Source organism: Vollenhovia emeryi, unplaced genomic scaffold (assembly GCF_000949405.1).
Source record: "Vollenhovia emeryi isolate VEMERY1.0 unplaced genomic scaffold, V.emery_V1.0 DF939206.1, whole genome shotgun sequence".
Taxonomy (NCBI): domain Eukaryota; kingdom Metazoa; phylum Arthropoda; class Insecta; order Hymenoptera; family Formicidae; genus Vollenhovia; species Vollenhovia emeryi.
The window spans coordinates 153,140-164,791 of record NW_011967160.1 but is presented as its reverse complement, the minus strand read 5'-3'; the positions used below and the strand labels follow the sequence as shown (position 1 = coordinate 164,791).

Here is an 11,652-nt window from a genome sequence, read left to right as displayed (position 1 = left end):
TATAAAATAGCATATTTTATATTTTTCCTATTGACGATCATAATTATATTAAGACATAAATATTGTTAAACATATTATTGCTCTCTATGATATCTATAACATCGTTTGATTATTTCTAAGAACTTTTACAAAATCGCTGAATACGAATAGGATTAGACACACTATTTTCACCGTGCCTCTTACCTGGATGTATAGCTTGGTTTGCGTGCGCGGTGCAGACTTTAGAAAAGCATTCAGAAATGAAACTCCCGCGACCCTCAGCGCGATGGCCGCCCGCGGGGCTAAAAGAGCGCCAGCTAAAAATCGAAATCTCCCCCCTTCTCCGTATTTGAGTCGCAGAGTCGACACCGCTTCCGAAACAGCCGCGTGTCCACCTGGTGCTTGACACACTTTTGTCAGGAGCTGCAATAGCAATTAAACGTATTCCACTGTTAAATAAACTGCAATGCAGAAAGTATTGAGGACTCGCGAATTTGAAATCGAAGAATTCATGCGCAAGGTATTTGCAGGGATCTGCTTGTTTCTTATTTTGTCGCTATCAAAACGAATATTCTCATCAGATTTATTATATTTATTATATGCGCATCCAGTAAAATTGTTTTACGTTTTCTATTATATAATTTCTACCCACATATATCTAGAAAGAATACTAAAAAGAATAATTAAAAAACAACTTTTGTATTGTTTTTTTACATAATATAAAATTGTAATCAGATTATACAACATTTCACATATAATTATATATAATAATAGACACTAACATCCTGTCTTGGCTCTTACTCCTTCATTACTTCGTATTTGTGCTTTCACATCAGAGCCTTATGAATTTCATTTATTGTATATATAATAATGTTACACACGATTATTACATTTAGATGTGATTATATGGGAAATTTTTTCTCATTTCCTCAAATTTCATGCCTTATAAAAAAGAAACAATGCGAAAGTTATATTCTTAATTATTTCTTCATTCTTCTTGTCATTTTACATGCAAACCGAGATTATGCAAGAGAAAGAAAACATATACGGACATTTTGATATTAATACATGTTTCTGTATGAAACATTTATTACCGGGCAGCTTTGTTACCAGAATTCGTAATCACGTGCCGTGGAAGTCATAATTGTCCGCCTCAGCTGGACGAACCGCTGATCGTATCGCGCAATATCCGCTCGCAAGGTACACGTCCCGACCCCGACGGCCAGGAAGATAAAAAAAAGAAGAAGTTCTAGAGAGTCCTCCGCGCATGAAGTTTGTAAACGGAGCCAACGGCGGTCTCGATCGAATAACATTCGGTGGATAAGCGATAAAAACTGGTTTCATCGATGAGCACACCTTCGAAATAACGGCGTCGACGCCCGTCGAGCGTATCGTCCCGTGCTCGAAACACGCGTTTAAGACCCCGTCCTGATGACTCGGGGGGAAGAAATGACCGAACGACCGAGTACATTAAACTTATTGCACAGGACGAGTGACCCACTGGCCACTTGGTGTTATACGGTAACTTCTTTATTTCCTTGGCGCGTAAATGTATTTTATCGTCTTTGCGTAAGTATATCGAGTTACTGTTATCATTGATATCTTTAGCCGCAATTCGCATTGAAGTGTAAAGATCGCGAATAGCAGAGAATGACATTAACTCTTGGATGTCTGACTCTTAAATGTAATATGTTTTTGCAAAATTTTAATAACAATTGTAAAATGTTAATTAATTTAATAAGGCTTTTTATTATTATGCACACTCAAAAATACCAGCAAAATAATGTTAAAAATTAATATTTTAAGCATTAATTAAAAATAATAAATTTTCTTATTTTATAAAAACATTCGACCAGTGGAGTCCAGTATCTATCTCAGTTAGGAATCTAATTGTAAGGATTAAAAGACGATATAGTGACGTCTACTGGACCAAAATAGACGTCACTCCGCATTTCGAGACGAGCAGCGTTCTTTATTTTCGTGAATATTGAAAATAAAATATCAAATATACATAATTGTATTAAATAAAATATGTACTTCAATTACTCATTGGACTTGGGGGTGTAAACTGAACAGCTCGGGAAATGGATCTGCGATCGCGTGGAAGGGTACGGAGAGCCTCCGCGACGTTTCGCGCGACAGCGTGCTGGCGTTCGCGCGACACGCGCGGTGGCTCTATAACCGATTCTTTTTATCTAACGGTATCGCGACACTTCGCGAGCGGAAGTGGCGATTGTTACCTGAAGAGCCAGAACTCGGGACCGGTTCAGACTGCTGGTCAGACAAACCGCGAGAGCCAGGAGGCCGGGTTGCGCCTGCACTAATAGCCGCGGCGCATCGGCGCATCGTTCGCCACACGCCGCCAGACATTCCACGCAGCCCAACTCGTCCAGGGCGGCCCTCCTGGTGCCGATCCTAGGTCCGGTCTGCCCGGAACTCGGCGGTGAACTCTGAGCTAGTTGAACGCCGCGCAGGGTTTCCAGCAGCAGGGTGATTCCATCCGCAGGCGGGGAGGCGAACTCCTGCACGAAGCTGAAAACGAAAAGCAGACCTGTGACAAAGATCTACATCTTCTGCAATTATAGTGATTGTAATAGACTCTCCGTGTTCTTAACGTTTATGCTGCTTTTTTTTCTACTACTACTTCACATGATTGTGTAACTATGCGTAAAATGGAAAGCAAAGAAAAAATGAAGATATTATGAGTAATCCATGTTTTTACTTGTTATTAGTGTAATACTTTTATTCTAGGTATATAACTACTTTTTTAAAAATAAGAATAGGAATTGAAAAAAATTATAAAAAGAATGGTTTGATTCTAAAGAATGTAGAGGAAAGTCGCCTATTACGAGATAAGTTTCTAATATAAGATAGCGGGGTTGCTACTATTTAAATTAATAGCTATCATTTGTTGGTTCCATCATGAATTTATTGCCCTTGGAGTGAAATCTGTTTAGTGGAAAATTCATTGTTAGGTCGTGTAATCGTCGCGAAAAAAGATTTCTGATTGAATTTCGATGTTGAAACCTGCTGTCTCATATTAGGAGCCTATCTCATAATAGGGAACTTTCCTGTATGGATGACATACACACTTGGAGACCCAATGTTTGTCAATTTAGAAAATTCTTCCCACGCTGTCGCATATCTAAAAATTTATTCTCCACAGTTGAGCTTTTTGGACTTTTAATTTTTTTCTCATTTTCTCTCCAACGTCCAATTTACACTATTTTCTCTGAAAATGTAGGAAATGTAACTGCGAAGACTTATAATAATAAACGTCATGTGATTCGTAACGACAAGGTGAGAATTTCTAAACTGTAGAAAAAAATATACAAACGGAAGTTTACGGACCACTCGATCGTTCTATAAACTTCGAATCGTGTGTGGTTCAGCCATTGCATTTCATTTCAGATGTTAGAAGTTCACGATTAACATTTCTCGTCTAAACGTAAACGTACCAGTAGTTACGCCAATGAATACTGGTTGTAATAACATTCTTATCCTGAAGATAAAAATCGTCGCGTAAGCGTTGAAGATATTAAAATATAAAGAAAAAAGATGGTAATTACATAATTACGGAGCTTCTCGCTCGGCAAGAAAACCGATCCGGTTTATGCGCGTGCAGCTCAGCGAGTTTTTTCTAAGATTGTCACCACGAGAGCGAAGGGGGCGACTTCGTGATTGGACGAAGGAATCGATCATCATCGATCCTGAATATATTAACAAAGACATTACAAGAGAGACTGCCCGAGCTGCCGCGGGATAGCTTTTCATCACGCACGGCTCGATAAAAATGGAATCATTTATTTGAATTGTCATTTATTTCAAAGTACTATAATTTAATATAAACATATGGAAAATAAGACTCTTCTCTATATATCTCTATAAAGCTACAGAGAGGTAAGACTCATCTCGCTCGTTTAAATCGAACGAAACAAATTTTCTTACCAAACAGTTAATATTTCATCAAGGCATTTCAAAACTCGACGACTTCACGCAAAATTCGTCATCGATCCGATGTTTATGTAACTTTATATAATGTCGTCAAGTCGAGGTTTGCTAGCGTTTCTCCGATCGATCCCGGTGTCCTTTTGCGAAAGGCTTCGCGATTCAGCAGGACAGTACGCAACGTGAGATGGCTCCCCTTTACGATTACCCGCAAACGCCTTAAGGTAAACAGGTGTGAGGACGGGAAAGTACACGTTATACCTGTCACGCGGTGACAAGTCCATACGCGCGCGAGTACTCGCGGCCCTTTTTTTTCCTCCGATTTTGTGGAAACGATGCGCATCGAATCTATCGTAATTGCTAGTGTTTTTTTCACTTCCTCTCCGATCGGTTTAATTTCCTTAATCGCCGGTGCTTGGAAGACACGCGATGGCGTAATAAAAGAGATGGCACTGCGAATAGGCCTCTCGTCGCCGTTGCAAAACACCTTCTTTTCAAAAAAGTCTAAAATTTCGTTAACAGTAAAATGAAAACAGTCGCATGATGAACATCGCCATCAATCGCCGAGAAATCGCAGATTGTCTTTCTCTCCCAAGGAAATAAAACGCATCCTAATTCTTGCTAGCGTGATTCCTTTTATCTTTTTGAGGAGTATCGTGCTGTAAACCAAGAAAAAAAATGCGCAAACGTTCACTGGGAGTAAAAAATTCGATCGCTAGGCGTTTTACGTGATTTACGCTATACCAAATTTAGCGCGAGCGTCCCGTTGCATTGTCAAGCGTCGCGTTCAGGACCAAAGAAGGACCATTCTGCCTCGCGTGCCATTTATAGCGTCGGAAACGTTGCGCAACATTCCGTTATTCGCCAACACGTAGCGGCGAACGAGGAAGGGAGAAAGAAAATGACATAAACCGTAAATTAAGAGCCGCTACGGCTGATCGACATGTTTTTTGGCTAATAAAAGAAGCCGCGAGATTCGTCGCTGATGATCCATTGAAGGTAGAAATGGGCATCATCTCAAGCCACTCGTCTCGTATCCTCTTTCAATGTATAATATTACTTCGAACCATGTGAATGGTTTAAATGATATTATGAATCACTTAAATTTGAATCATTTTATTTTATATTCAGGAGACAAAGTATGTATTACGGTAGAGATGCTCTAGTGAGGAGAGAGATGATATCGGCAATCTTTATTTAATTTTCGTAACACTGCGTCCCTTCAATTAGCATCTTCGCTTGGCACATTTTCGCGCGGGAAAACAATTCTGGGAAGAACTCTGTTACCTCATCCCATGAGTAACGATTCTTTAGCTTTCGAACAAGAGCGTAATCGCTGATTATTACGATACCACGAGACAGAAGTTGGTTTCGCGAAGAACCGAGTGTATCATGCGCCGCCGGAGAGTTCGACGGCGCGAGGGATTTGAATGCTGGAGTAGACAATGTTGCGGCGCGTCGAGGCATCCGGCGTTACGGCGCGACTTGCCGAAAAAATGTCACTCGAAGTGGGCTTTGTCTGGACGGAAATTGCTGTAAACAGCGCGAGCACGTGTGTATATCGTGTGCGTGAGTGACATGCGGTGAATCGAATACACGGGGACATGCAAATGAGTATTAAATGCCTCCTATATATCGCCGCGGTCGACGTCTCTCGCGTTTAACGACAAAGGAAGGCGAAGAGAGGAGAGGAAGACGGAGCGCGGGTTCTTCCCTCTTAACAATGGATGCATTATGTTACCGGCGTATTATGCATAATGCGCGAGGTATCGCGATACCACGGCGCAGTACGTGCACGAAATACAGAGGATCCGCCTTTGTTGCCCGCGCCGTAAAAATGCCACGGCGACCGCGTTTGCAGATGCGGAGAAAACGAAAGCCTGCGAGACGATGAGAGTGACAGTAAAAGAGTAAAATAAATGCGACCACGTGGCTGTCACGCCGAAATAAGCAAGTTCTCTCCCTCTTCCTCTCTCTGCCTCGATATTTAAATATTACAGATTCACTGGTGTCAATCTTTTCTTCCAAATAGTCATTATCTTCTTTCGTTTCTTCTCCTCCGCTATATGGAAGAAAATTATGCAGTTTTTCAGCCAGCATTTTATGGAAATAGACGATGCGTATCGAAGAATAGATTGATATCGTTAGTAAAAAGTTGGATGAAACCGGACAGCTATATTCCAAAAGAATAAGTGCTCAACTGGCCGTAGGTACGTAGGAAAGTCTCGATACGTACGGATCACTGGGCAGCACATGGCGCATGAATATTGATAAAGCATAAAACATCCACGATAACGGCAACGTGTTTCGATCGCGATGGATAAAACCCAGTATTACACGTACAAATGTATGATAATGTATGCATATAATTCATGGAAATAACATCTATGATACACCCGTGTGTACGTACTAGTCCCTTTTGTAATGTTATTGCTTATCGCATAACGAAATGACGCTTTCGTGCCGCCTCACGTTATTATAATTCTCTCGTTATGAATCTATTTTCAACAATCTTGCGTAACTTCTTAAATCCGAAGTATCGCGTGCACTTATTGATTTTGCACGCATTTTTACAGGCAGCAGAAGCACGCTAAGTTTCTACCTTCTATTTTGATTTTTAATTTATTTGAGAATTTGCGTAAATTTAGAATAAAATCAAGGAAAAATAAAACGAAATTTTATTTAAACATACACACATGTAGTCTTCAAGAATATTCTCAAACTATTTTCAATTGATATGTTCGAAATATTCTCAAATAGATATTCTCCAAAATGTTTCTCTTTTTTTTTAAAGATAATTCGTCTTGTTAGTAAGACCTATGTAATTAAATTGATTTCACATCCATCTTTGAGCATTTAATTTTTAATTTAATTTGATACGCGAGAATTTTATGTAAATACACATATTAATATATACGTTACAGGTAATATATGCGAGAACTCATCGACGAACGATGTGCGGATCGAGTTAACCGAGTCATAATTGAACGGCGGAGACTAATGGACAAGATGCAAGTGCATTCGACAGCGATCGCGCTTTCAAGGACAATGAAGAGACCAGATACAAGAATACATCGTAGAGAACCCATTGAGGTGTGACCGGTGAGAAAGAAGGCGCTTGAGGGGCAGACGAGCACGCGGCAAACAATGACAGACGTATCGACATGCACCGCGCAAGAAGACCAGCACGACGGCGGTGTCTGATATCGTGTGAGAGGAAAAAAAGCTTCCTCGTTTTTCATCGTGCGTGTAGTAGGAAGCGGTTATGCATTCGTTATTACGCTAAGCGGAAGCACCTGTGGACTATGAGTGTACCGGTGGGTTCGGTGCCCGGTCGAGGCTTCGCCTTCGAGGCGACTAATACTCGCTCGTGTGCGAAAGGGAGGGAAGGAAAAAAAAAGAAGAGAACGAGACCGAGAGATTTTTCTCTTTGTTCGCTTTGTACTTTTTTTTCCATCAATTGATCAAGCTGATCTCTCGAAGACTAATCGGAAAGTAATTCGCTTTGCATGTAGGAATCTTTCGTGAAGATCGGAGAATCGATTCGTTAGACATTGCCATCTTCTTATGAATGTGCGTGTTTCCTTTCTGTGCTCGCTACTGCGTAAAAAATACATCGCGTAACAATATCTACTCTCTCAGATTATAGGCGGATTTTATCGCTTTAACTAGATCTAATTAAGAAAAGGATCCGTTGGTAATTTCCTAGTAAACGGGGCTCGAAAGAATGAAACGAGCGAATTTGTTTTACACACTTTTGCTTCATACATTATTCTATTATATTAAATAAAACGGAAATCTATATTTCCATACTTATGTAGTTTTTATCAATTAAGTAAATCCTGTATGTATAGATGAATTTCGAGTTTCTACGATTACACCTGCATTCTTCGGATTTGGATAAGAATTTGAAACAGTTCCGCGCGTGCTCACAGGGAAATGTAAATAAATTGTAAATAAAGTAGTGTTTCTTCGGGCGAACTAGATTCTATTAGGAGAAAGTGGAATGATTTAATTTCACGCTATCGTCCTCATCTGATACGATGCAACTTCCGTCAAATCATAGAACTTTTTCGAGTTTTCTTTAAGAGGATATACTCGTCACACCGTAAATTTACTAGAAAGTTGTACGACATGTCTTCACTTTAGACGACCGATTGGATTGATGAAAGTAACACAAAGAAATAAAGTGAAGTAGTACAGACCTGATTTGCTCAGCATAGCAAGATTCCTGGAATATTACCATATTAATATACGTACATTAATTATATGTATATATCCAATATATATTTATATATTGGTGAAAAAAACTGATTAGTGCATATTAATGAAAGTACACACCCCCTGTCAAATCTCTAGAAAACATTAAATAATTTTTATATATAAATTTAACTTAGATCAAATTTGATTACTTTTTGATCGACAGAATGATTTTCTTAAAGAAAATATCTTTAAAAATTTTATTACTGCATCTTATACTGTCGGATAAAAACCGTCTCATTTCACTTATAGTCGTATACAGGTGAATTATCGAAACCCTTGGGAAAATTTACTTTCAATGAAATTTAAAGTTTTTAAAAGTAATCTTCCAAGAGTTTACTTAAAGAAGTTAAGAGTTTACTTAATAAATTTGGAGTAACTTCGGACACTTAAGGTAATTTTTAGATAGCCAAGCCTGTTCCCGCTAAATGCGAATCGCACGCGTTACGAGGAATACCTTGTGTTTCTTTGTGCGTGTGTGCGTGTGTGTGTGTGTATGTGTGGGTGGGTGGGTGTGCAGACACATGTAATTTCATATAACATGTTTCGCAATATTTTCGAAAAGTTAATTTACGGAGAAGTTGTCTTACTTGCAGCTAATACCGTTATAGACGAGAACGTCGTGAAGGAGTCCTCATTCGAGAGCCCCATTCGCTGTACGAGCCGCGCGTACAGCGAATCCATGAAAATACAATTGGGGGGAGCTCTAACAGGGTTTCGTTTCGTAAATGATACACCTGCTCGTTTCAGCTGTTTCGCCAGCGAAGACGGAAGATGCGCGGCACGGCCAGATCGATTTGCAACGGTGCGCCACTATACAGTTAGCCGTAATATCGGCATTCGGTTATATCCAAAGCCCGCTACTTACGGGGTACGCGCCGGCATCGAGAGGCGCAGCCCGTATTATAACTCATTTATCTGGGACATTCTCGTTCGCCATATGACGCACGCGCGCATCAGGATAGAGCCATCAACGCTCGTCCTTTAAAACGCGCTGGTACCAGCGACAGACTGTGGAAGAATTTAATGCTGAGCATCGTCTTTAATCATCTGCCGAGTTAACGGATCCGCGCTGTTCTCTTCCATCTATATTTCTTTCTCGCTCGCTCGCTCGCTCGCTCGCTCTCTCGAGCGGAGCGTACGGTAGATCATTCGCGCCATGTAAATCGTTTGTCGGGGAGCGGCAGGCAGGATACGTCGTGGCTTTAATTTCAGGACAGCCGCGAATTGCGATCGTCGAACGTAGTTGAACGCGTCGGATCGCCCGGACGTAATATTCCGCGTGCGATATACGATGTATGATTGAAACACGACTTGAAACACGATCCTGTTAGCGCAACAGTTAATAGAAAAAGGTGTTACGGTGTTTAAATCGTGTTTCAAAGTGGAGGCCTGCAGTCACGAAATTATAAAACGAAACCGCCTAACTTTATATTCTTCCTTCTCATTACTTTTTGTTACCTTTTACCCACTTCTTTTTTTTTCTCGACATGTCACAATCATTTCTTTTTTAATAACACGAGGTGAAGAAATTAATTTATCTTAGTTTGACTCGACATTGTGGTACAACTCGCTGGCCAGTTTGAGTCTGAGGGGCGACCAATCCAATTTTAAAACAAATAATTGTAATTGTTTGCGCAGCCAATTTAGGTGGCTTGTCGGTGGAAATTATTACAAGCTTCATTTGCCAGAAACAAGATTGCTATCGCGACTTAATTATTACAACCAATTAGCCGACTATCTCATGGCCGCGATTATAGGCGCTACGAATCGATGTGAACAAACGCGCCCCGGGCGTCTCGGCGCGCGAGACAAACATCATCGATCTTCCGACCGGCGGTGTGAAGCATTGACAGGCGGGAGGAAAAATTTCCCGGCGATAACGCGCGATTCTTAATCATCCTCGGACTTAACAGACGTGAATGTTGCGCGCGGTTGCGCATTACGCCCTCGGCGCTGCTTTTGTAATCGTGCAAGTGATTTTTACGACGTTACCGGTTTAGAATCGCGACTAATTCCCGAGACACTTCGCTTCGGGGGTACCACACGAGAGAGACTTTTTTTTATTTAATCAGAATTCTTCAATGTCGCCAGCGGTAATTATCAACGTCAGTGTTTTCTTGACCGTACCTGGCATCTTAAATAGTACAGAACATTTATCGCGGAAATTACCTCGGCCAGGGTTCGAACCTGGACCTCCACTCTAGGCGGGCGTCTCACCAATTCGACCACCGAGGCACAGTTGGAAAATTTGTTTTCTTGTTAAAAAAAATGCCGGTTAAAATTTTTGTACAATATTAAATGCTTAACACATTTATGTGTTAATTTAACATATTGCTCTTGTGTCAATTGACCTGAAATGTAACATTATTAAAATAACTGAAAAGAAATGTTAAAACAACACAATGTGTACTTATTTTTTAATCTTACACAATACATATATTCTATATTATTAGTAACAAGATTTATCTGTTAAAATTTACAGAACAAAATGTTGATTCTATTCTATATAACATAAGCGAGAGTGATTTCGAACCGTCATTTGACTAATTACATCTGTAAAATGAAAAAATTACATTGTTTAAAATTTATTTTGTCATTAAAAGTATGTTAATTTTAAGCAAAATTTATTTTAAATTATTTTGAGATTTGCATTTATTTTGTGTTAAAATATTAACAGAGTATTAGTGTCATCATTTAACATCCATATTATGTTAAATTAACACAAAAATTTATGTGGACCGTTTGAGATATGTGATATCTGTTAAAATTTAACACAAATTTTTCAACTGTGTGATAATATTTGTCGCAATAACGATATAAAGTTTGATAAAGATGTTTATGTTTTACGTTTAATGCCCCGGTGGTCGAATTGGTGAGACGCCCACCTAGAGTGTAGGAAGGTCCAGGTTTAAACCCTGAGGTAATACTTTTCGCGATAAATTGTCTTTTTTTTTATTTGTTCAATTAACTTGTTCCGCGTGAGAAATAGATTCGTTTGCCCCTCGAGCGTTGCCCCTTCTGAATGTACGAGAATTCTCGAGCTGTGAATCAAAGCGCGACCGAGTGTCGCGATTAAGAGGGAAGAATTTTGATGAGCTGAAACGTCTCGCACGCCCGTCCTCTCCGCGAGGAGGCATAAAAGGTAACTGTAAACTGACTCTGCATTTTTTTCCATCGTCCGGCCAATATTCGGTCGGCGATCTCTCCTGTGCGTCATATGTTATCCCCTGAGATACGACTCGAAATTGAAAAGTCTCGCGAACGTGGGAATTTGGATTTCTGCATTTGATCCGAGAGTTTCTCCGGGCTCGTTTCGATTTATACTCGGCGTCTCCCGCGAGATTAATATCTTACATCTCTCTCGTCATTAGTTCCACCCGGAGAGCACGAACAGTAAGTGTTATTTTAATCGTTCGCAAATAATTCATACTTCATACTTCCGCGTGTGTTTCTCGCGTGTAC

At 40.1% G+C, this 11,652-nt stretch overlaps 1 protein-coding gene across 2 annotated transcripts in view; it reads right to left on the bottom strand.

The window, feature by feature from the left end:
* LOC105561485 overlaps positions 1-11,652 on the bottom strand; it is a 58,945-nt gene that overhangs the window by 3,484 nt on the left and 43,809 nt on the right. For both annotated transcript variants that reach the window (XM_012011496.1, XM_012011497.1), the window contains exons 4-5: positions 2,220-2,511; positions 184-402 (exon numbers count right to left, since the gene is read on the bottom strand). In XM_012011496.1, coding sequence (XP_011866886.1) covers positions 184-402; positions 2,220-2,511 — 511 coding nt within the window. The remainder of the gene's footprint in view (positions 1-183; positions 403-2,219; positions 2,512-11,652) is intronic.